The 25378-nt window shown below is 46.0% G+C and overlaps 1 protein-coding gene across 6 annotated transcripts in view; it reads left to right on the top strand.

Moving 5' to 3' along the window:
- The first annotated feature begins 557 nt into the window (after positions 1 to 557).
- Positions 558 to 25378, top strand: part of hpbp1 (Hsp70-binding protein 1) — a 74188-nt gene continuing 49367 nt past the window's right edge. The window contains exons 1-8 of one of the 6 annotated variants that reach the window (XM_045719439.2): positions 558 to 752; positions 1406 to 1531; positions 1637 to 1850; positions 3758 to 3982; positions 4219 to 4374; positions 4579 to 4669; positions 4762 to 4873; positions 4957 to 5205. In XM_045719439.2, coding sequence (XP_045575395.1) covers positions 1412 to 1531; positions 1637 to 1850; positions 3758 to 3982; positions 4219 to 4374; positions 4579 to 4669; positions 4762 to 4873; positions 4957 to 5190 — 1152 coding nt within the window. In that variant the 5' untranslated portion in view covers positions 558 to 752; positions 1406 to 1411 and the 3' untranslated portion in view covers positions 5191 to 5205. 6 annotated transcript variants of the gene reach the window in all.

The following is a 25378-nucleotide window of genomic DNA, read 5'->3' as shown; positions in this document are numbered from 1 at the left end:
AGTAGGACCGAGCACGCCCCCATTCTCATCGACCGGGCTGTAGTGGAGCAGGTACCAACAAATTAACATGGTCCAAGCACACCAAGACAGTCGTGAAGAGGGCATTCCCCCTCAGGAGACTGAAAGGATTTGACATGGGTCCTCAGATCCTCAAAAGATTTTACAGCTGCACCATCGAGAGCATCCTGACGGTTGCATCACTGCCACCCCTCACTACGCTTCTGCTACTCTGTTATTATCTATGCATAGCCACTTTAATAACTCTACCTACATGTACATAATTACCTCAATTACCTCGACACCGGTGCTCCCGCACATTGACACATTGACTCTGTCCCGGTACCCCCTGTATATATCCCCGCTATTATTATTTACTGCTGCTCTTTAATTATTTGTTATTCTTATCTCTTACTTTAAAAAATATATTTTCTTAAAACGGCATTATTTGTTAAGGGCTTGTAAGTAAGCATTTCACTGTTGTACTCTGCGCATGTGACAATTAAAATTAGATTTGAATTGAACCCGTCCAGTTGGTGGCGGCAAAACACCTTTTGGGGTTGTACTCCGCCATGAAACCCACAGAAGAAGAAGAAGAATGGCTGCCTCTGAAACGCATGATGTTTCTACGTACAGCAATTAGCTTGCCACTTAACTAGAATGTTCTAGTACCGTATCATTCTTGTACAGTATTAAAGGGCAGCGAAATAAGAACCAACTTTAACATTGTGACAGTCGGCGTTTTGAACAAACAGGCAAGTATATGAGACACCAAAGTAAAAAGAGCAGCCCAGCTACGTCAAACTGCCTGACATGTTATTTACTGTGCTAACAGCAGCTGGTAGCAGCTTTCTTTCTAGCTTTGTAACGTTAGTCTACCCAAGACCTTTGCTGTAGCTCTCAAAATAGCTAAACCTACCCAGCTAACGTTATTCTGTATGTGCTTGATATTTATGTGACAACTTCCAAGGCCAACAACTTGCTCGCTGTTAGCTAGGCCTAGTATCAGGGATAAAAATTCATATTTTTCATCACTTACCTAGCTAACGTTAGTTACAACCACTTTAATACCAACTCGGGCTATGGTTAGTTAATTCATTTGAGAATGGAATGTGTCAGGAACCTGCGGCTCCTAAGCCACATGCGGCTCTTTACATGCCCCATAGCTGCTTCCTGGAGATCTAGCTGCAATGAGTAATTCAAGTTATCAATAGACTATAGCGTAATACTGACCTGTCAGAACTTGTAGAGCAGATTGGAACCCTAATTGTAATCAACAATTCATCAAACATTACCAAGTGCATAGGTTGATTTTGCTTTCTGACCACAATTCAGTGCCACATTTGGGGACTAATACATTGATAAACAAGTTCTGGAGTAATTTCACCCATTTTTCTCATCGGCACAGAGCATCATGGCAGAAGACCAACGCAACAGGAGACATCCCCAAAACCTCCAGGGTGTCCTTCGATTGGCTGTGGAGGCTGGCTCGGCTGCAGATGGACCCGCCCTCCCTGAACCCATGTCAGAGGAGGTAATGGTCCTTCTTAGTCACCTCCCAGGGCGTCTTCATTACTGTGTAGATTAGCAGATCTCACAACAACTTGTTACATTGACCGTAATGTCACTTTTGTTACAGAGGAAAGAATGGTTGAAAGGAGCTCTTGCGGAAGTGGCCAAAGGACAGAACAGCGAGGTGGAACAGATGAAGGAGTGTATGCGTGTTCTGCTGAGAGATGGAGGGTGTGAGAGGGGGAGAGAGGGAGAGGAGGAAGGAGAGGATGAAGAGGGGGAGACAGAAGGGGCACTGGAGTTTCTCTCAGAGCTGTGTGAGAACCTAGACAATGCCAGAGGTGAGACATGCCAAGCAACAAGAACTGATGTAAAGAAATTACACTTCAGCTTGTGACCCAAATTAAAGATTCCACTGTCTTTGATGGACCCTAGTTAAAACAATATAAAATTAAACTTTAAGTTACTGTAGTTTTATACACTGCATTCGGAAAGTATGCAGACCCCTTGACTTTTTTCACATTTTGTTAGTTTAATCCATTTTAGAAGAAGGCTATGTACAATACCCCATAATGACAAAGCAAAAAAACGGAAATATCACATTTACATTTTAGTCATTTAGCAGACGCTCTTATCCAGAGCGACTTACAGTAGTGAAAGCATACATTTCATACATTTTTTCCCCCCCGTACTGGTCCCCCGTGGGAATCGAACCCACAACCCTGGCATTGCAAACACCATGCTCTACCAACTGAGCCACAGACGCTTTACTCAGTACTTTGTTGAAGCACCTTTGGCAGCGATTACTACCACATGTTCTTGGGTATGACGCTACAAGCTTGGTACACATGTATTTGGAGAGTTTCTCCCATTCTTCTCTGCAGATCCTCTCAAGCTCTGTCAGGTTGGATGGGGAGCGTCGCTGCACAGCTATTTTCAGGTCTCCAGAGATGTTCGATCGGGTTTAACGCCGGGCTCTGGTTGGCCACTCAAGGACTTTCAAAGACTTGTCCCGAAGCCGCTCCTGCGTTGTCTTGGCTGTGTGCTTAGGGTTGTTGTCCTGTTGGAAGGTGAACCTTCGCCCCAGTCTAAGGTCCTGGGCGCTCTGGAGCAGGTTTTCATCAAGGATCTCTCTACTTTGCTCCATTCATCTTTCCCTCGGTCCTGACTGATCTCCCAGTCCCTGGCTCTGAAAAACATCCCCACAGCATGATGCTGCCACCACCATGCTTCACTGTAGGGATGGTGCCAGGTTTCCTCCAGATGTGATAATTGGCACTCAAGCCAAAGAGTTCAATATTGGTTTCATCAGACTAGATAATCTTACTTCTCATGGTCTGAGAGTCTTTAGGTGCCTTTTGGCAAACGCCAAGCGGGCCTTCACTCCTTTTACTGAGGTGTGGCTTCTGTTTGGCCACTCTACCATAAAGGCCTGATTGGTGGAGTGCTTCAGAGATGGTTGTCCTTCTGGAAGGTTCTCCCATCTCCACAGAGGAACTCTGGAGCTCTGTCAGAGTGACCATTGGGTTCTTGGTCACCTCCCTGACCAAGGCCCTTCTACAATGATTGCTTGTTTGGCCCAGGCGGCCAGCTCTAGGAAGAGTCTTGGTGGTTCCAAACTTCTTCCATTTTAAGAATGATGTTCTCGGGGACCTTCAATGCTGCAGACATTTTTTTTGGTGCACTTCCCCAGATCTGTGCTTCGACACAATCCTGTCTCGGAACTCTACAAACAATTCCTTTGACATCATGCCTTGGTTTTTGCTTTGACACACACTGTCAACTGCGGGACCTTTATATAGACAGGTGTGTGCCTTTCCAAATCATGTCCATTCAATTGAATTTACCACAGGTGGACTCCAAGTTGTAGAAACATCTCAAGGATGATCAATGGAAATAGGATGCACCTGAGCTCAATTTCGAGTCTCATAGCAAAGGGTCTGAATACTTATGTAAATAAGGTATTTCTGTTTATTTTTAATATATTTGCAAACATTTCTAAAAACCTGTTTTCTCTTTATCATTATGGGGTATTGTGTGTGATGAAAAACATTTTTTAATACATTTTAGAATAAGGCTGTAATGTAACAATGTGTAAAAAGTCGAAGGGGTCTGAATACCTTCCTAATGCACTGTATATTACTGATATTCCAGTAAAGACAGATCAACATGGACATGAATGACAAGTAAAATGTATTAATAATAATACTGTGTCCATTGTAATGTCTCTCGTCTGTCTGTGTGTCAGACCTGATGACCCTGGGTGGGTTGGACCTGTGTATGTCGCAGTGCTTGAACCATCCTCAGGGCAGCGTGAGGTGGCGTGGTGCCCAGCTCATCGCCTCCTGTGCCCAGAACATGCCCGAAGTGCAGTGCCACTTACTCAGCAAGGGGGCGCTACCCAAACTGCTGCAGCTGACTGACTCAGATCCCCACCCCACCGTTCGAGTGAAGGCCCTCTACGCTGTCTCCTGTAAGTGTTGCCCCTTGGATAGATAAACACATTCCACCATTGCACAATTCCTGAATCATGAAAGAGAACTCTAGCCTATCAAAAGGCAAGTTTACAATATTGCTAATATGGCCTGTTCCTCTCAGATCTAAATGAAGTTCCACTGGCCTGAGTGTTGCTGATAGGAGTACATTTAGATCTGAGCAGCAGTGAAGTACCACACAGTAACTCTTTCTCGCTTTCTCTCTCTCCATCAGGTCTGGTGCGTGAGCAGGAAGTAGGTCTCAGGGCCTTCCTGTCCCACGATGGCTTCTCTGTGCTGATGAGAGGCATGCAGTCTGACAACGAGAAACTGAGGACCAAGTCGTCTTTCTTACTCCTCAACCTGCTCACAGTCCACCCAGAGCATAAAGGTTTGTGTGTGACTAACAGTGACTCAGTCTGACAGCGAGACTCTCTTTGCTGCTGTGTGTTGTTATTGGTTGTGTCTATAGAGAGTATCATGCTTTGTGTACCCCCGATCTAAGAAATTATTTGAACTGGGTTATTTGGATCATAACTAAAGAAATGTGTGTCCTTGTGTGGCAATGTACTATCTCTCCCTCTCTCAGATACAGTTCTCTCCATGGGTATGGTGCAACAGCTGGTGTCCGTTCTACGCATGCCTCGCTCCTCCTTCCACGAGCACGTGCTCGGCGCCCTCTGCTGGTAATACATGTGAACACGCAAAGAGGAAATGGCTTGAAACTTGCAATGTCTTCTCAATAGAGCTTCAATAAAACAAAGCTCTCTGTCTGTAGCCTGGTGGAGGAGAGTCCTCTGGGTCTGAGGGACTGTCAGAGCCCCACCTTGGGGCTGGAGGAGATGCTCAACCAGCGGGCTGAAGATCTGCAGGGGAGAGAGGAGTGTCAGGTTGGTACCCCTACACACTTTTCTCCACTCTTCTCCTTCTTTCACTTCCCATGTGACCCATGAACCTCTCCATCTCTCTAAAGGCGTCCGCATGCTTCCCACCCGGAACAGTTTGTGCATATATTATGACATTTTGGGATGTTTTGGTCTTCAGCGAGGGTTCGGCTATTCATGCACTTTTTTCTCGAGGCGAACTGAATTTCGGTAGCAGAAGTCTACGCCCCTTCGTCAGTCATTGGTCAACGGTAGGGATTCTTAAATTAAGTATTTATCATTCAACGACAGACACTCGTTCACATGCACATTTTTTCATTTAGAAATACTGCACCAAACATCTTAACTAGATGTAAAATTGCGCGACTAAACGTCAAAAGTAATGACATTTCTTGAGTTATCTTAGTTCTGACTATTTTGAGGAAGTGTATACTGGCTACGGCATCTCAAGATGGACAAACGGTACTGTTGCCGCTTTTTCCTCGTTTTTCTTGCAAATGTTTTTGAAGGGAGGATGCAGCAAACTTGTTCGGCTAGACGCCAGCGAAGCCTTAATACCGTCCCTCTATCACTCCCCATGTGTCTCCTCTCCATCTCTCTAATACCATCCCTCTATCACTCCCCATGTGTCTCCTCTTCATCTCTCTAATACCGTCCCTCTGTCACTCCCCATGTCTCCTCTCCATCTCTCTAATACCATCCCTCTAATACCATCCCTCTATCACTCCCCGTGTGTCTCCTCTCCATCTCTCTAATACCGTCCCTCTATCACTCCCCATGTGTCTCCTCTCCATCTCTCTAATACCGTCCCTCTGTCACTCCCCATGTCTCCTCTCCATCTCTCTAATACCATCCCTCTATCACTCCCCATGTCTCCTCTCCATCTCTCTAATACCGTCTCTCTGTCACTCCCCATGTCTCCTCTTCATCTCTCTAATACCGTCTCTCTATCACTCCCCATGTGTCTCCTCTCCATCTCTCTAATACCGTCCCTCTGTCACTCCCCGTGTGTCTCCTCTTCATCTCTCTAATACCATCCCTCTATCACTCCCCATGTCTCCTCTCCATCTCTCTAATACCGTCCCTCTGTCACTCCCCATGTCTCCTCTCCATCTCTCTAATACCATCCCTCTATCACTCCCCATGTCTCCTCTCCATCTCTCTAATACCGTCCCTCTGTCACTCCCCATGTGTCTCTTCATCTCTATAATACCGTCCCTCTATCACTCCCCATGTGTCTCCTCTTCATCTCTCTAATACCATCCCTCTATCACTCCCCATGTCTCCTCTCCATCTCTCTAATACCGTCCCTCTGTCACTCCCCATGTCTCCTCTCCATCTCTATAATACCGTCCCTCTGTCACTCCCCATGTCTCCTCTCCATCTCTCTAATACCGTCCCTCTGTCACTCCCCATGTGTCTCCTCTCCATCTCTTGTTCAAATATTTTTTATTGAACACATACACAAGAGTGGTGTATAGGTATAAAAGACAAGTTTACAGTTCTTATCTAAACATAAGAGAACAGACATTAACCAAAAGACCCAGAGTTCTGGGCACAAAACAAATATTACAAAACAAGACATACAAAACAAGGACAGGTAGAAAATGTTTTTTTTAAAAAAAGGGTCGATGTAGCCCCCCCCCACTTATACCCCACTTTATCCCCCCTTATTCCACCCTATTCCCCTCCCAACTGCTCGGGTGGCGGGGCCAGCACACGCTGCCCAAAGGTAGATTACCGTATGACAATTAAGAGTGCGTTAAGTGCAAATTCACAGCGCCGCCTGGTCCAAGTAAGAGAGGAAAGGCTGCCAGATTTGATCAAATGTTGATAATTTATTGTTCAAAATATATCTAATTCTTTCTAAGTGTACAGTGTTTGCCAATTCGCTGAGCCATAATTTGGTAGAGGGCGCTTCCCTCTTTTTCCAAAACAACAAGATTAATTTTTTTGCCGAAATGAGACTGTAAGAGATGAGTTGTTTTTGGGAGTTGGTTAATCCGTTTAGGGAATCGGACACTCCCAGGATTATCAGAAGCGGGTCTGGGTCTATTGAAGTCTCCAGAACTTCAGAGAGGACCCCAAAAATTCCACATCAATACCCATACAAGTTAGAGCATAGGGCAAAGCAGTGGAGTAGTGTACCCTGCTCAGCCTGACATTTATCACACATAGGGGATGTACCAGGATATATCCTATGCAGTTTGGTTTTGGAATAGTGTAATCTGTGTAATACCTTGAATTGTATGAGACGATGTCTGGAGTTAATGGAGCAGGTGTGGATATACACCAAGCTATCTTCCCAGTCTGCCACCGAAATGTCAGTCCCTAGTTCTTCCTCCCATTTTGCCTTAGTGGCATTAGTAGAGGGTGCGCTAACAGATTGAAAAGCATCATATATACGAGATATCAGTTTGTCTGAGGTGGGGCATATTTTTATGCATCCGTCAAACGTGGAAGGTTTAGCATTCCCAAATGTTGGGAGGTATTTTCTAACATAGTCTCTAATCTGTAGGTATCTGAAAAAGTTACTTCTAGGAAGATTATAAGTTTCCCTCAGCGATTCAAAGGAAGCAAAGGTTCCCCCTATATATAAATCCCCTATGGTACTTATCCCCAACTCTCCCCACCGCTCAAAGGTGTTATCAAGGTTAGAGAGGGCAAAGGAGGGATTCCTGGCAACAGGAAGCATGAACGATATTGGTCTAAGATCAAAGTGGACTTTAATTTGCTTCCAGATTCGGACTGTGCTATGTATAATAGGATTGTTACGGTAAAGTGACATCTCCAGATTGACAGGTGACAAAATCACAGCACCAATAGGGAAGGGGTGGCACTCCTCTCGCTCCATACTAAGCCAGCTGGGTGGCGGGTGTGCGTCATCCAGCAGAAACGTAACAGCGCGGAGGTTGGCGGCCCAGTAGTAAAATATAAAGTTTGGGAGAGACAATCCTCCTTCCATCTTGGATTTACAGACGTGTTTTTTACCTATCCTGTGTGTTTTAGAATCCCAGATGAAAGGATTGATAATAGAGTCCAGTTGTTTATGAAAGGATTTAGGTATGAATATTGGGATGTTCTGGTATAGGTAGAGCAGTTGTGGGAGGAAGACCATTTTAATGGCATTAATTCTTCCGAGCAGAGAAATTGGGAGAGTTCTCCAAAATTGTATGTTTGCCTTAAGTTTTTGCATCAGAGAGGGGAAATTCTCTTTAAATAGTAAGGAGTATTGTTTGGTAACTACAATTCCAAGGTAGGTAAATTTATCTGAAGATAGCTTAACTGGAAGATGTTCTAGCCAGGAGGTGTTTTGCAACCGAATGGGCATTAATTCACACTTGTTCCAATTTATTCTGTATCCCGAGAAGGTACCAAACAAATTAATCACCTCTAGAATAGCTGGAATACTATCTTGGGGTTCTGTTACATAGAGGAGAATGTCATCTGCGTATAGGGAAATCTTATTTAGAGTATGTTTAGTATTATAGCCGTGTATTGCTGCATGAGATCTGATCGCTTGAGCGAGAGGTTCAATAATTAGGGCGAAGAGCATAGGCGACAGGGCACAACCCTGCCTTGTCCCTCTGTGAAGCTTAAATCGGGGCGACAATGGTTGGTTAGTGAGTATTCTCTCACAGGGGTTCCTATATAAAAGCTGGATCCACTTTATGAACCCATCTCCAATATTACATTTCTGTAGGACCTTGAATAGATAGGGCCACTCAACTTGGTCAAAGGCCTTTTCAGCGTCAAGAGATATAACGGCTAGGTCCACATTAGGTAACCTCTGAGAATACATAATGTTGAATAGGCGCCTGAGATTGAAGAATGAGTTTCTGTTAGGGATAAAGCCGGTCTGGTCTGAATGGACCAATTTGCCAATTAAAGTGCTCAGCCTGTTAGCCAAAGTTTTTGCTAAAATCTTTTGGTCTGTATTAAGGAGGGATATTGGTCTGTATGACCCTACCTCTTCCGGATCCTTACCCTTCTTATGTATAACTGTAATAAACGCCTCATCCAAAGTGGATGGGAGCACTCCATCCTCGTTGGCCTGAACCAACATTTTGTGTAGGTAGGGAGAGAGCATGTTGCTGAATGTTTTGTAGAATTCACTCGGGTATCCATCTGGGCCCGGGGCCTTGCCACTCTTTAGAGATTTTATTGTTTCTGTAATTTCTTCAAGAGATATTTCCTTATTCAGGAAGTTAGTCTTCCTGGTTCAGGGCAGGAAGATTACAGTTCTCCAAAAAGTTTTGCATAATTAAGGGGTTAGGATCCGCTTTATATGTATATAAAGTCTCATAAAACTGACGGAATCTGTCATTTATGTCTTTGGGGGAAGAGAGTAATTCCCCAGATGCAGATTTAACTTTGTGAATCATACGGTCACTCACATTCTTACGAAGTTGTCTGGCGAGTAGTTTGTGTGGTTTGTCACCAAACTCAAAATATTTTTGCTTGGCATAGAGAAAAGATTTAGCAATTTTAGCAGAGAGGATCTGATTGTATTTAAATTTTAAAGACATAATTTTTTTATGTTTCTCCCTAGATGGGTGTCTAGCATTCTCCCTATCCAGTAAGTGAATTTGTCCCTCCAGTTCTACCAATTCTCTTCTGTTTTGCCTACTCCTGGCAGTCTGAAAGGAGATGATACAGCCTCTCAAATAAGCCTTCAGTGTTTCCCACAATAATGCTGGGGAAGTCTCTGTGTTGTCGTTGGTATCAAAGAAAAATGTAGTTTGATCTTTAAGATGTTCACAGAATGTTGGTTCTGTGAGGAGCTGAGGATTCAACCTCCAGACCCTCTCGTTTGGTACGATGTCACCCAATCTCAGGGAGAAGGTGAGTGGACTGTGGTCAGAGATTATAATATCATGATACCTCACATTACAGGTATAGGGGAGTAGTTTAGCATCAACCAAAAAGTAGTCAATTCGAGTATAAACATTGTGAACATGAGAGTAAAAGGAGTATTCCCTACCCGTAGGGTTAGAGATCCTCCATATATCAAATAAGTTTGCATTTTTTATGTAGGTATTCAAGAATTCGCTTGAATAGGAGGTAGGGGTTCGCCGGGTAGAGGATCTATCCAAATATTGGTCTAGTACACAGTTGAGGTCTCCTCCAATGACCAGGTTAGTATGGGAGATATCTGGAATCAGGGCAAGGACTCTTTTGAAAAAAGAGGGGTTATCAATGTTTGGCCCATAGATTACGATCACATAACGACACTCTTTGTCCACAATAGTGGTTTTATGTTGAAAGGGAATTCCTTTCCGTACCAGAATCGCTGTGCCTCTCGTTTTGGCAGAGAAGTTAGAGTGATACACTTGCCCCACCCACTTACATTTAAGTCTGTTATGAGAATTGTTTTTCAGATGGGTTTCTTGCAAAAATATAATATCAGACGAGAGTACTTTCAAGTGGGCTAGGACCTTGCCTCTCTTAATTGGTTCATTTAAACCCTTGACATTCCAGGAAGTGAATGTAAGCCCCGCCCTCCTCTCATTTGTAGTTCCTATGGTGGCCTGCATAGCATGTAAGTTACTAAAAAGGTAAGAAAGTGCACCAAACTATCACGATCAGCATATGTAGCACCTACACCCGAGCAGTATCCAACCCACCCCTCCCCCCCTGCAAGCACCTTTACTCTCCACCCTATTCCCCTACTTACCCCAACATTTACCCCTCCCATCGACCCACATTTAACAGGCATACACAAAAAGGAGAGAAAAAAACATGAAAATAAAAATAATAAACACATTGTCTGGCCGATGCCAAAAAAGCACGGCGCGACCTCGAGCAAGAGGTAAAACAAAAATAAAATCCCAACTGTACGTTCACCTCTCACTGTCCTAGAACTTCTACTAACATCTGAACTGAGGAGGCTCCCGCGATTAAAGTGTTCAGATAGCATCTATTAAACCTAAACAGAATAAGTTGCAATTTAAACATATTGTGCACTTAAGCTTCATCTTGGGTCAATCCCTGAGATAAGCAAGATATAGCATCACAAGATTACATTGCTAAGCAATGCCGGTCTAAACATAAACCATCCGCAACCGACATAGACAGCAGTACAATTACATATTGTGGCTAAGGAGATGGGAACAAGGATTTCGATAATTTGAACGTACCCCCCCAATCAAAAAAAATAAAAAATTAATAATAATAAAAAATACATTTTTTTCCCCCTTCTAAAAAAACAATAGTGATATATATACACACACACACACACATGCATACCTATATACACACACACACACACACACACATACATCCATCCATCCATACATACATGTACATATACATACATCCATCCATCCATACACATACACACTTGTACATATACATACATACATACATACATACATACATACATACATACATACATACATACATACATACATACATACACACACGTGCACATATACACACACACGTGCATACCTACCTACACACACCCATGCGCAAGTATATACACGCATACCCACATACGTACACACGTGCATACATACACACACACATACACTTACGCACATACACCCGAAAATATATACTTATAGAAATAAATATATACTTATAGAAATAAATATTAAAAAAAAATATATATATACAGATACACACACACACACACACACACACACACACACATCTACATACACACCCCAGAATAGTAATCTACACTAATTTAAAATATACACATACCTAATACTAAAAAGCTAAGAGAAAATAATAATAAAGTACACATAGTAATTACATGTACGCACACCTACACAGACACAAGCCCCACGGAGGTCTGGTGGGAATCTAATCGTGAGGGCGGGCCAGGCTATGACAAAGGCAGAACAGCACAAAACATCAACTTGCTATCCAGGTGTCTGCGTCTGCCCCTTCCCAGCCATCACCCCCAGACCTCCGCAAGCAATAACTAACTGGTATGGTAATAGGATTAATGTAAGAATTGAAAAATAAATAACGAAACAAAACAAAAATGGGGGAGCATAAGTATATCCATCCGAAAGTGTCAATGATCAGACCTGGAAGGCCTCCCAAACAGGCACCACCACGAACCCAGTCGGAATTAAAGTGAAACTGACGTTAAATGAGAGCTCTAACCGCCCTCCATTGGTCAGCTCAGCGTGTTACATGTTCGGCAGGCCCTGTCGAGACCGTTTAGTACGGTTTCACCCGTTATGGTATAGTATGGGTTCGAGTCCATGAGCAGACCCTAACACACAATGACAAGGCACTCTAACCTGTACGGGGGATTGGCGTATATTTTTTTTATTTTTTAATTTCACCTTTATTTAACCAGGTAGGCAAGTTGAGAACAAGTTCTCATTTACAATTGCGACCTGGCCAAGATAAAGCAAAGCAGTTCGACAACATACAAAAACACAGAGTTACACATGGAGTAAAACAACATACAATCAATGATGCAGTAGAAAAAAAAATAAGACTATATACAATGTGAGCAAATGATGTGAGATAAGGGAGGTAAAGGCAAAAAAAAAATGCCATGGTGGCAAAGTAAATAAAGTATAGCAAGAAAAACACTGGAATGGTAGATTTGTAGTTTGAAGAAAGTTCAGAGATAAAATATAAATAATATGGTGCAAAGGAGCAAAATAAATAAAATACAGTAGGGGAAGAGGTAGTAGTTTGGGCTAAATTATAGATGGGCTATGTACAGGTGCAGTGATCTGTGAGCTGCTCTGACAGCTGGTGCTTAAAGCTAGTGAGGGAGATAAGTGTTTCCAGTTTCAGAGATTTTTGTAGTTCGTTCCAGTCATTGGCAGCAGAGAACTGGAAGGAGAGACGACCAAAGGAGGAGTTGGCTTTAGGGGTGACCAGAGAGATATACCTGCTGGAGCGCGTGCTACAGGTGGGTGCTGCTATGGTGACCAGTGAGCGGAGATAAGGGGGGACTTTACCTAGCAGGGTCTTGTAGATGACCTGGAGCCAATGTGTTTGGCGACGATTATGAAGCGAAGGCCAGCCAACGAGAGCGTACAGGTCGCAGTGGTGGGTAGTATATGGGGCTTTGGTGACAAAACGGATGGCACTGTGATAGACTGCATCCAGCTTGTTGAGTAGGGTATTGGAAGCTATTTTGTAAATGACATCGCCGAAGTCGAGGATTGGTAGGATGGTCAGTTTTACGAGGGTATGTTTGGCAGCATGAGTGAAGGATGCTTTGTTGCGAAATAGGAAGCCAATTCGAGATTTCACTTTGGATTGGAGATGATTGATGTGATTCTGGAAGGAGAGTTTACAGTCTAACCAGACACCTAGGTATTTGTAGTTGTCCACAAATTCTAAGTTAGAACCGTCCAGAGAAGTGATGCTGGACAGGCGGGCAGGTGCAGGCAGCGATCGGTTGAAGAGCATGCATTTAGTTTTACTTGTGTTTAGGAGCAGTTGGAGACCACGGAAGGAGAGTTGAATGGCATTGAAGCTCGTCTGGAGGGTTGTTAACACAGTGTCCAAAGAAGGGCCAGAAGTGTACAGAATGGTGTCGTCTGCGTAGAGGTGGATCAGAGATTCACCAGCAGCAAGAGCGACATCATTTATGTATACAGAGAAAAGAGTTGGCCCAAGAATTGAACCCTGTGGTACCCCCATAGACTGCCAGAGGTCCAGACAGTAGGCCCTCCGATTTGACACACTGAACTCTGTCAGAGAAGTAGTTGGTGAACCAGGCGACGCAATCGTTTGAGAAACCAAGGCTACTGAGTCTGCCGATGAGGATGTGGTGATTAACAGAGTCAAAAGCTTTGGCCAGGTCAATGAATACGGCAGCACAGTATTGTTTCTTATCGATGGCGGTTACGATGTCGTTTAGGACCTTGAGCGTGGCTGAGGTGCACCCATGACCAGCTCTGAAACCAGATTGCATAGCGGAGAGGGTGCGGTGGGATTCGAAATGGTCGGTAATCTGTTTGTTGACTTGGCTTTCGAAGACCTTAGAAAGGCAGGGTAGGATGGATATAGGTCTGTAGCAATTTGGGTCAAGAGTGTCACCTCCTTTGAAGAGGGGGATGACAGCAGCTGCTTTCCAATCTATGGGAATCTCAGACGACACGAAAGAGAGGTTGAACAGGCTAGTAATAGGGGTTGCAATAATTTCGGCAGATCATTTTAGAAAGAAAGGGTCCAGATTGTCAAGCCCAGCTGATTTGTAGGGGTCCAGATTTTGCAGCTCTTTCAGAACATCAGCTGAATGGATTTGGGAGAAGGAGAAATGGGGGAGGCTTGGGCGAGTAGCTGTGGGGGGTGCAGTGCTGTTGAATGCAGTAGGGGTAGTTAGGTGGAAAGCATGGCCAGCCGTAGAAAAATGCTTATTGAAATTCTCAATTATAGTGGGCTTATCGGTGGTGACAGAGTTTCCTATCCTCAGTGCAGTGGGCAGTTGGGAGGAGGTGTTCTTATTCTCCATGGACTTTACAATGTCCCAGAACTTTTTAGAGTTGGAGTTGCACGAAGCGAATTTCTGTTTGAAAAAGCTAGCCTTGGCGTTTCTAACTGCCTGTGTGTATTGGTTTTTAACTTCCCTAAAAAGTTGCATATCGCGGGGGCAGTTCGATGCTAATGCAGAACGCCACAGGATATTTTTGTGTTGGTTAAGGGCAGTCAGGTCTGGGGAGAACCAAGGGCTATATCTGTTCCTGGTTCTAAATTTCTTGAAAGGGGCATGCTTATTTAAGATGGAGAGGAAGGCATTTAAAAAAAATAACCAGGCATCCTCTACTGACGGGATGAGGTCAATATCCTTCCAGGATACCAGGGCCAGGTCGATTAGAAAGGCTTGCTCGTTGAAATGTTTCAGGGAGCGTTTGACAGTGATGAGTGGAGGTCGTTTGACCGCTGACCCATTACGGGTGCAGGCAATGAGGCAGTGATCGCTGAGATCTTGGTTGAAAACAGCAGAGGTGTATTTAGAGGGCACGTTGGTTAGGATGATATCTATGAGGGTGCCAGTGTTTGCGGCTTTGAGGTTGTACCTGGTGGGTTCATTAATAATTTGTGTGAGATTGAGGGCATCAAGCTTGGATTGTAGGATGGCTGGGGTGTTAAGCATGTCCCAGTTTAGGTCACCTAGTAGCACGAGCTCTGAAGATAGATGGGGGGCAATCAGTTCACATATGGTGTCCAGAGCACAACTAGGGGCCGAGGGGGGTCTATAGCAGGCGGCAACGGTGAGAGACTTGTTTTTGGAGAGGTGGATTTTTAAAAGTAGAAGTTCCTAAGATCCTAAGATAAGATCCTTGGTCTTGAAACTGTGACAGCAGATGATTACTGGGCGAGGACGTTGGCCCGGTCGAGGCACTGGGACAAGGGCGCGATGTGCACGGTCCAGTTGGGGATCTGAAGCCAAAACATCCGATCCCATTGCATCCTTCAATAGCTTGGCGAAGAAGTCGGTGGGGCGAGAGCCAGCCTCTATCCCCTCTGCCAGCCCAACAACGCGAAGGTTGTGACGTCTGGATCGGCCCTCCAGGTCGACCACTTTCACAGAAAGCCTCTGCACACTATCCTGCAATGACGTGCATAGGTTCTCCAACTCGTCGATCCTACCAGCGTTGAATTCAGAGGCTTTCTCAAGGTCCACAATACTCTGGCCCTGCGAGGCGACCGTTCGAATGGTGCTCTCAATTTTAGTGTCCAGTTCAGCAATAGTAGCCTTAAGATCCTCAGCTATATCAACACGTAGTTCTCCCAAAGCCCGGGTAAGTTCTGTAAGTGTCACGTTGTTACCTGTGCCTTCCGCCATGTCTGTCTCGTTGTTTGGCGGGGAGTAGGCCTCCGAAGTGGATTTATTGTCCTTTGGTCGCTTATTACTCGGCATTTTCACATAAAAAGTTACAATATTGTATTAGAAAGAAACGTTTGTTGTAAAAAGTGCTATAAAGTAGGTTAAGTTAGATTATTTCGCAAAAAAGTTGCAGGAGCCTCTCACACACAGCCGTTCACTCCAACATGCTAGCTCCGCCCTCTCCATCTCTCTAATACCGTCCCTCTGTCACTCCCCATGTCTCCTCTCCATCTCTATAATACCATCCCTCTATCACTCCCCATGTCTCCTCTCCATCTCTCTAATACCGTCCCTCTGTCACTCCCCATGTCTCCTCTCCATCTCTCTAATACCATCCCTCTGTCACTCCCCATGTGTCTCCTCTCCATCTCTCTAATACCATCCCTCTGTCACTCCCCATGTCTCCTCTCCATCTCTCTAATACCATCCCTCTGTCACTCCCCATGTGTCTCCTCTCCATCTCTCTAATACCATCCCTCTATCACTCCCCATGTCTCCTCTCCATCTCTCTAATACCATCCCTCTGTCACTCCCCATGTGTTTCCTCTCCATCTCTCTAATACCATCCCTCTGTCACTCCCCATGTCTCCTCTCCATCTCTCTAATACCGTCCCTCTATCACTCCCCATGTCTCCTCTCCATCTCTCTAATACCGTCTCTCTGTCACTCCCCATGTCTCCTCTCCATCTCTCTAATACCGTCCCTCTATCACTCCCCATGTCTCCTCTCCATCTCTATAATACCATCCCTCTATCACTCCCCATGTCTCCTCTCCATCTCTCTAATACCGTCCCTCTGTCACTCCCCATGTCTCCTCTCCATCTCTCTAATACCGTCCCTCTATCACTCCCCATGTGTCTCCTCTCCATCTCTCTAATACCGTCCCTCTATCACTCCCCATGTGTCTCCTCTTCATCTCTCTAATACCGTCCCTCTGTCACTCCCCATGTGTCTCCTCTCCATCTCTCTAATACCGTCCCTCTATCACTCCCCATGTGTCTCCTCTCCATCTCTCTAATACCGTCCCTCTATCACTCCCCATGTCTCCTCTTCATCTCTCTAATACCATCCCTCTGTCACTCCCCATGTGTCTCCTCTTCATCTCTCTAATACCGTCCCTCTATCACTCCCCATGTCTCCTCTCCATCTCTCTAATACCGTCCCTCTATCACTCCCCATGTCTCCTCTCCATCTCTCTAATACCATCCCTCTATCACTCCCCATGTGTCTCTTCATCTCTATAATACCGTCCCTCTGTCACTCCCCATGTCTCCTCTCCATCTCTCTAATACCGTCCCTCTATCACTCCCCATGTGTCTCCTCTTCATCTCTCTAATACCATCCCTCTGTCACTCCCCATGTGTCTCCTCTCCATCTCTCTAATACCGTCCCTCTATCACTCCCCATGTCTCCTCTCCATCTCTCTAATACCGTCCCTCTATCACTCCCCATGTGTCTCCTCTTCATCTCTATAATACCGTCCCTCTGTCACTCCCCATGTCTCCTCTTCATCTCTCTAATACCGTCCCTCTATCACTCCCCATGTCTCCTCTTCATCTCTCTAATACCGTCCCTCTATCACTCCCCATGTCTCCTCTCCATCTCTATAATACCATCCCTCTATCACTCCCCATGTGTCTCCTCTTCATCTCTCTAATACCGTCCCTCTGTCACTCCCCATGTGTCTCCTCTTCATCTCTCTAATACCGTCCCTCTATCACTCCCCATGTCTCCTCTCCATCTCTCTAATACCGTCTCTCTGTCACTCCCCATGTCTCCTCTCCATCTCTCTAATACCGTCCCTCTATCACTCCCCATGTCTCCTCTCCATCTCTATAATACCATCCCTCTATCACTCCCCATGTCTCCTCTCCATCTCTCTAATACCGTCCCTCTGTCACTCCCCATGTCTCCTCTCCATCTCTCTAATACCGTCCCTCTATCACTCCCCATGTGTCTCCTCTCCATCTCTCTAATACCGTCCCTCTATCACTCCCCATGTGTCTCCTCTTCATCTCTCTAATACCGTCCCTCTGTCACTCCCCATGTGTCTCCTCTCCATCTCTCTAATACCGTCCCTCTATCACTCCCCATGTGTCTCCTCTCCATCTCTCTAATACCGTCCCTCTATCACTCCCCATGTCTCCTCTTCATCTCTCTAATACCATCCCTCTGTCACTCCCCATGTGTCTCCTCTTCATCTCTCTAATACCGTCCCTCTATCACTCCCCATGTCTCCTCTCCATCTCTCTAATACCGTCCCTCTATCACTCCCCATGTCTCCTCTCCATCTCTCTAATACCATCCCTCTATCACTCCCCATGTGTCTCTTCATCTCTATAATACCGTCCCTCTGTCACTCCCCATGTCTCCTCTCCATCTCTCTAATACCGTCCCTCTATCACTCCCCATGTGTCTCCTCTTCATCTCTCTAATACCATCCCTCTGTCACTCCCCATGTGTCTCCTCTCCATCTCTCTAATACCGTCCCTCTATCACTCCCCATGTCTCCTCTCCATCTCTCTAATACCGTCCCTCTATCACTCCCCATGTGTCTCCTCTTCATCTCTATAATACCGTCCCTCTGTCACTCCCCATGTCTCCTCTTCATCTCTCTAATACCGTCCCTCTATCACTCCCCATGTCTCCTCTTCATCTCTCTAATACCGTCCCTCTATCACTCCCCATGTCTCCTCTCCATCTCTATAATACCATCCCTCTATCACTCCCCATGTGTCTCCTCTTCATCTCTCTAATACCGTCCCTCTGTCACTCCCCATGTGTCTCCTCTTCATCTCTCTAATACCGTCCCTCTATCACTCCCCATGTCTCCTCTCCATCTCTCTAATACCATCCCTCTATCACTCCCCATGTCTCCTCTTCATCTCTCTAATACCATCCCTCTGTCACTCCCCATGTGTCTCCTCTTCATCTCTCTAATACCATCCCTCTGTCACTCCCCATGTCTCCTCTCCATCTCTCTAATACCGTCCCTCTGTCACTCCCCATGTGTCTCCTCTTCATCTCTCTAATACCGTCCCTCTATCACTCCCCATGTCTCCTCTTCATCTCTCTAATACCATCCCTCTATCACTCCCCATGTCTCCTCTCCATCTCTCTAATACCATCCCTCTATCACTCCCCATGTCTCCTCTCCATCTCTCTAATACCATCCCTCTGTCACTCCCCATGTCTCCTCTCCATCTCTATAATACCATCCCTCTATCACTCCCCATGTGTCTCCTCTCCATCTCTCTAATACCATCCCTCTATCACTCCCCATGTGTCTCCTCTCCATCTCTCTAATACCATCCCTCTATCACTCCCCATGTCTCCTCTTCATCTCTCTAATACCATCCCTCTATCACTCCCCATGTCTCCTCTCCATCTCTCTAATACCGTCCCTCTATCACTCCCCATGTCTCCTCTCCATCTCTCTAATACCGTCCCTCTATCACTCCCCATGTCTCCTCTCCATCTCTCTAATACCGTCCCTCTATCACTCCCCATGTCTCCTCTCCATCTCTCTAATACCGTCCCTCTGTCACTCCCCATGTGTCTCCTCTTCATCTCTCTAATACCGTCCCTCTATCACTCCCCATGTCTCCTCTTCATCTCTCTAATACCGTCCCTCTGTCACTCCCCATGTCTCCTCTCCATCTCTCTAATACCGTCCCTCTATCACTCCCCATGTGTCTCCTCTTCATCTCTCTAATACCATCCCTCTGTCACTCCCCATGTCTCCTCTCCATCTCTCTAATACCGTCCCTCTGTCACTCCCCATGTCTCCTCTCCATCTCTCTAATACCATCCCTCTATCACTCCCCATGTCTCCTCTCCATCTCTCTAATACCGTCCCTCTGTCACTCCCCATGTCTCCTCTCCATCTCTCTAATACCATCCCTCTATCACTCCCCATGTCTCCTCTCCATCTCTCTAATACCGTCCCTCTATCACTCCCCATGTCTCCTCTCCATCTCTCTAATACCGTCCCTCTATCACTCCCCATGTGTCTCCTCTTCATCTCTATAATACCGTCCCTCTGTCACTCCCCATGTCTCCTCTTCATCTCTCTAATACCGTCCCTCTGTCACTCCCCATGTCTCCTCTTCATCTCTCTAATACCGTCCCTCTGTCACTCCCCGTGTGTCTCCTCTCCATCTCTCTAATACCGTCCCTCTATCACTCCCCATGTGTCTCCTCTCCATCTCTCTAATACCGTCCCTCTATCACTCCCCATGTGTCTCCTCTTCATCTCTATAATACCGTCCCTCTGTCACTCCCCATGTCTCCTCTTCATCTCTCTAATACCGTCCCTCTGTCACTCCCCGTGTGTCTCCTCTCCATCTCTCTAATACCGTCCCTCTATCACTCCCCATGTGTCTCCTCTCCATCTCTCTAATACCGTCCCTCTATCACTCCCCATGTGTCTCCTCTCCATCTCTATAATACCATCCCTCTATCACTCCCCATGTCTCCTCTCCATCTCTCTAATACCATCCCTCTATCACTCCCCATGTCTCCTCTCCATCTCTCTAATACCGTCCCTCTGTCACTCCCCGTGTGTCTCCTCTCCATCTCTCTAATACCATCCCTCTATCACTCCCCATGTGTCTCCTCTTCATCTCTCTAATACCGTCCCTCTATCACTCCCCATGTGTCTCCTCTCCATCTCTCTAATACCGTCCCTCTGTCACTCCCCATGTCTCCTCTCCATCTCTCTAATACCATCTCTCTAATACCATCCCTCTATCACTCCCCATGTCTCCTCTCCATCTCTCTAATACCGTCCCTCTATCACTCCCCATGTGTCTCCTCTCCATCTCTAATACCATCCCTCTGTCACTCCCCATGTCTCCTCTCCATCTCTCTAATACCATCCCTCTATCACTCCCCATGTCTCCTCTCCATCTCTCTAATACCGTCCCTCTATCACTCCCCATGTCTCCTCTCCATCTCTCTAATACCATCCCTCTATCACTCCCCATGTCTCCTCTCCATCTCTCTAATACCATCCCTCTGTCACTCCCCATGTGTCTCCTCTCCATCTCTAATACCATCCCTCTGTCACTCCCCATGTCTCTTCTCCATCTCTCTAATACCATCCCTCTGTCACTCCCCATGTCTCCTCTCCATCTCTATAATACCGTCCCTCTATCACTCCCCATGTGTCTCCTCTTCATCTCTCTAATACCATCCCTCTATCACTCCCCATGTCTCCTCTCTAATACCGTCCCTCTGTCACTCCCCATGTCTCCTCTTCATCTCTCTAATACCGTCCCTCTATCACTCCCCATGTGTCTCCTCTCCATCTCTCTAATACCGTCCCTCTGTCACTCCCCGTGTCTCCTCTCCATCTCTCTAATACCGTCCCTCTGTCACTCCCCATGTCTCCTCTCCATCTCTCTAATACCGTCCCTCTGTCACTCCCCATGTCTCCTCTCCATCTCTCTAATACCATCCCTCTATCACTCCCCATGTGTCTCCTCTTCATCTCTCTAATACCATCCCTCTATCACTCCCCATGTCTCCTCTCCATCTCTCTAATACCGTCCCTCTGTCACTCCCCATGTCTCCTCTTCATCTCTCTAATACCGTCCCTCTATCACTCCCCATGTGTCTCCTCTCCATCTCTAATACCGTCCCTCTGTCACTCCCCATGTCTCCTCTTCATCTCTATAATACCATCCCTCTATCGCTCCCCATGTCTCCTCTCCATCTCTCTAATACCATCCCTCTATCACTCCCCATGTCTCCTCTCCATCTCTCTAATACCGTCCCTCTATCACTCCCCATGTCTCCTCTCCATCTCTAATACCATCCCTCTGTCACTCCCCATGTCTCCTCTCCATCTCTCTAATACCGTCCCTCTATCACTCCCCATGTGTCTCCTCTCCATCTCTATAATACCGTCCCTCTGTCACTCCCCATGTCTCCTCTTCATCTCTCTAATACCATCCCTCTGTCACTCCCCATGTCTCCTCTCCATCTCTCTAATACCGTCCCTCTATCACTCCCCATGTCTCCTCTCCATCTCTCTAATACCATCCCTCTGTCACTCCCCATGTCTCCTCTCCATCTCTCTAATACCGTCCCTCTAATACCATCCCTCTATCACTCCCCATGTCTCCTCTCCATCTCTCTAATACCGTCCCTCTATCACTCCCCATGTCTCCTCTCCATCTCTCTAATACCGTCCCTCTATCACTCCCCATGTCTCCTCTCCATCTCTCTAATACCGTCCCTCTGTCACTCCCCATGTCTCCTCTCCATCTCTCTAATACCGTCTCTCTATCACTCCCCATGTCTCCTCTTCATCTCTCTAATACCATCCCTCTGTCACTCCCCATGTCTCCTCTCCATCTCTCTAATACCATCCCTCTATCACTCCCCATGTCTCCTCTCCATCTCTCTAATACCATCCCTCTATCACTCCCCATGTGTCTCCTCTCCATCTCTCTAATACCGTCCCTCTATCACTCCCCATGTCTCCTCTTCATCTCTCTAATACCATCCCTCTATCACTCCCCATGTCTCCTCTCCATCTCTCTAATACCGTCCCTCTATCACTCCCCATGTCTCCTCTCCATCTCTCTAATACCATCCCTCTATCACTCCCCATGTCTCCTCTCCATCTCTCTAATACCATCCCTCTATCACTCCCCATGTCTCCTCTCCATCTCTCTAATACCGTCCCTCTATCACTCCCCATGTCTCCTCTCCATCCCTCTAATACCATCCCTCTATCACTCCCCATGTCTCCTCTCCATCTCTCTAATACCGTCCCTCTATCACTCCCCATGTCTCCTCTCCATCCCTCTAATACCATCCCTCTATCACTCCCCATGTCTCCTCTCCATCTCTCTAATACCGTCCCTCTGTCACTCCCCATGTCTCCTCTCCATCTCTCTAATACCGTCCCTCTATCACTCCCCATGTCTCCTCTCCATCTCTCTAATACCATCCCTCTATCACTCCCCATGTCTCCTCTCCATCTCTCTAATACCGTCCCTCTATCACTCCCCATGTGTCTCCTCTCCATCTCTCTAATACCATCCCTCTATCACTCCCCATGTCTCCTCTCCATCTCTCTAATACCATCCCTCTATCACTCCCCATGTGTCTCCTCTCCATCTCTCTAATACCGTCCCTCTATCACTCCCCATGTGTCTCCTCTTCATCTCTCTAATACCGTCCCTCTATCACTCCCCATGTGTCTCCTCTCCATCTCTCTAATACCATCCCTCTGTCACTCCCCATGTGTCTCCTCTCCATCTCTCTAATACCATCCCTCTGTCACTCCCCATGTGTCTCCTCTCCATCTCTCTAATACCGTCCCTCTATCACTCCCCATGTCTCCTCTCCATCTCTCTAATACCGTCCCTCTATCACTCCCCGTGTGTCTCCTCTCCATCTCTCTAATACCGTCCCTCTATCACTCCCCATGTCTCCTCTCCATCTCTCTAATACCATCCCTCTGTCACTCCCCATGTGTCTCCTCTCCATCTCTCTAATACCATCCCTCTATCACTCCCCATGTCTCCTCTCCATCTCTCTAATACCGTCCCTCTATCACTCCCCATGTCTCCTCTCCATCTCTCTAATACCGTCCCTCTATCACTCCCCATGTCTCCTCTCCATCTCTCTAATACCATCCCTCTATCACTCCCCATGTGTCTCCTCTCCATCTCTCTAATACCATCCCTCTATCACTCCCCATGTGTCTCCTCTCCATCTCTCTAATACCGTCCCTCTGTCACTCCCCATGTCTCCTCTCCATCTCTCTAATACCGTCCCTCTATCACTCCCCATGTGTCTCCTCTCCATCTCTCTAATACCATCCCTCTATCACTCCCCATGTCTCCTCTTCATCTCTCTAATACCGTCCCTCTGTCACTCCCCATGTCTCCTCTCCATCTCTCTAATACCATCCCTCTATCACTCCCCATGTCTCCTCTCCATCTCTCTAATACCGTCCCTCTATCACTCCCCATGTGTCTCCTCTTCATCTCTCTAATACCATCCCTCTATCACTCCCCATGTCTCCTCTCCATCTCTATAATACCATCCCTCTATCACTCCCCATGTCTCCTCTCCATCTCTCTAATACCGTCCCTCTGTCACTCCCCGTGTCTCCTCTTCATCTCTATAATACCATCCCTCTGTCACTCCCCATGTCTCCTCTTCATCTCTATAATACCATCCCTCTATCACTCCCCGTGTGTTTCCACTCCATCTCTAATACCGTCCCTCTGTCACACCCCGTGTGTTTCCACTCCATCTCTAATACCGTCCCTCTGTCACACCCCATGTGTCTTCTCTCCATCTCTCTAATACCATCCCTCTATCACTCCCCATGTCTCCTCTCCATCTCTCTAATACCGTCCCTCTGTCACTCCCCGTGTGTTTCCACTCCATCTCTAATACCGTCCCTCTGTCACTCCCCATGTGTCTTCTCTCTAAAATCCCCTTTTCATTCTTGCCCTCCTCTTACTCTTCCCACTGACTGGTCTTCTCCATCTCTCAAGGTGCATCACTAATAACATGGAATAATGTATTGATTCCCCACATCTTTTTCTATTGATATATTTGTTACTTATTTGCCACTAGGCTGCATCTTGTCCCATTTCCTTCACAGATTTCTCCTCTGGTCTCCTCCTTATAGGAAGAGTTGGAGTTCTGCAAGCGCTTGCGTTCTGCTTGTTTCTGCGGACGGCAACCTGACGACAGTGGAATGGATCGCTGAAATCCAACTGGTCCTCCACTTCTCCTGCAGTGCCGTCATTGGCTAGGAGACATAGGAGGATTTAACTCTCCTTGAGGAAATTATGCTGATGTTGTTGTCCATCTAGACCCATGTTACAGGGTGTCTGGATCCATGAGTGTAGCAGGCTTTAGAGAGCAGAGGGTGCTTCACTAATCACTGTCACCAGGCGACGCAGATAAACTTCAGATATATCTCTGTGTTCAGTCACTTCTACCATGTCCAGTCTATGTATCATTATGTATTGGATCTACACCTGACTACTTCCTGCTGACCTCTTGCAAAAGAGGTTTCTAACTTCAAAGGTGTTTTCCTGGTTGAATAAAGATACAATATTTTATTTTCCGATAGTACTGCAAGTCATTTCTGAAAATTTCTTCAGGTTATCTGATCCTGCTTTGTGACGTACTCCCCCGTGTTGCAGTTACGTTGCTGAAGAAAACAGATTAGAGAAGCCTTTTGGATTCTGGGTGTGCCCAACAAAACCTCTGATTCCATACATAAAATATCAGAGGTAACATTTAGTGATAATGCTATTTTACAGCCCTGTCGCCATTTATTTATCTGGCATAGTGTGACGTTACTTGGTAATAACTGGCATCTTGTATTTGTTAAAATTATTTACCAAGTGATAACTAGTTATTGGGGTAATGTTAAGTAATTTACACTGTCAAACTACATCAAATAGTTTTCATGTTACTGAATAAGTAGCAGGTAATTAGGCTGTAAAATAAAGTTGGCCGTTTAGCATCTTTCAGCTTCATTAGTCAGATGTTTTATTAGACTAGATTTTGATCAACTTTCACTACCCATAAATCATTTCTGTTGGCTTCTTGTGTTTGGCTTTGTTAATGACTGTCTTTCATTCAGAATATCCACAATTTGTCAATGTTTTGTTGATGTTTCTGTCTTATCTGTGTCTATG

Source organism: Salmo salar, chromosome 06 (assembly GCF_965601325.2).
Source record: "Salmo salar chromosome 06, fSalSal1, whole genome shotgun sequence".
In the NCBI taxonomy this organism is placed as follows: Eukaryota; Metazoa; Chordata; class Actinopteri; order Salmoniformes; family Salmonidae; genus Salmo; species Salmo salar.
Note: the sequence above shows the minus strand (reverse complement) of the source record. Positions and strands in the feature narration are given on the sequence as shown.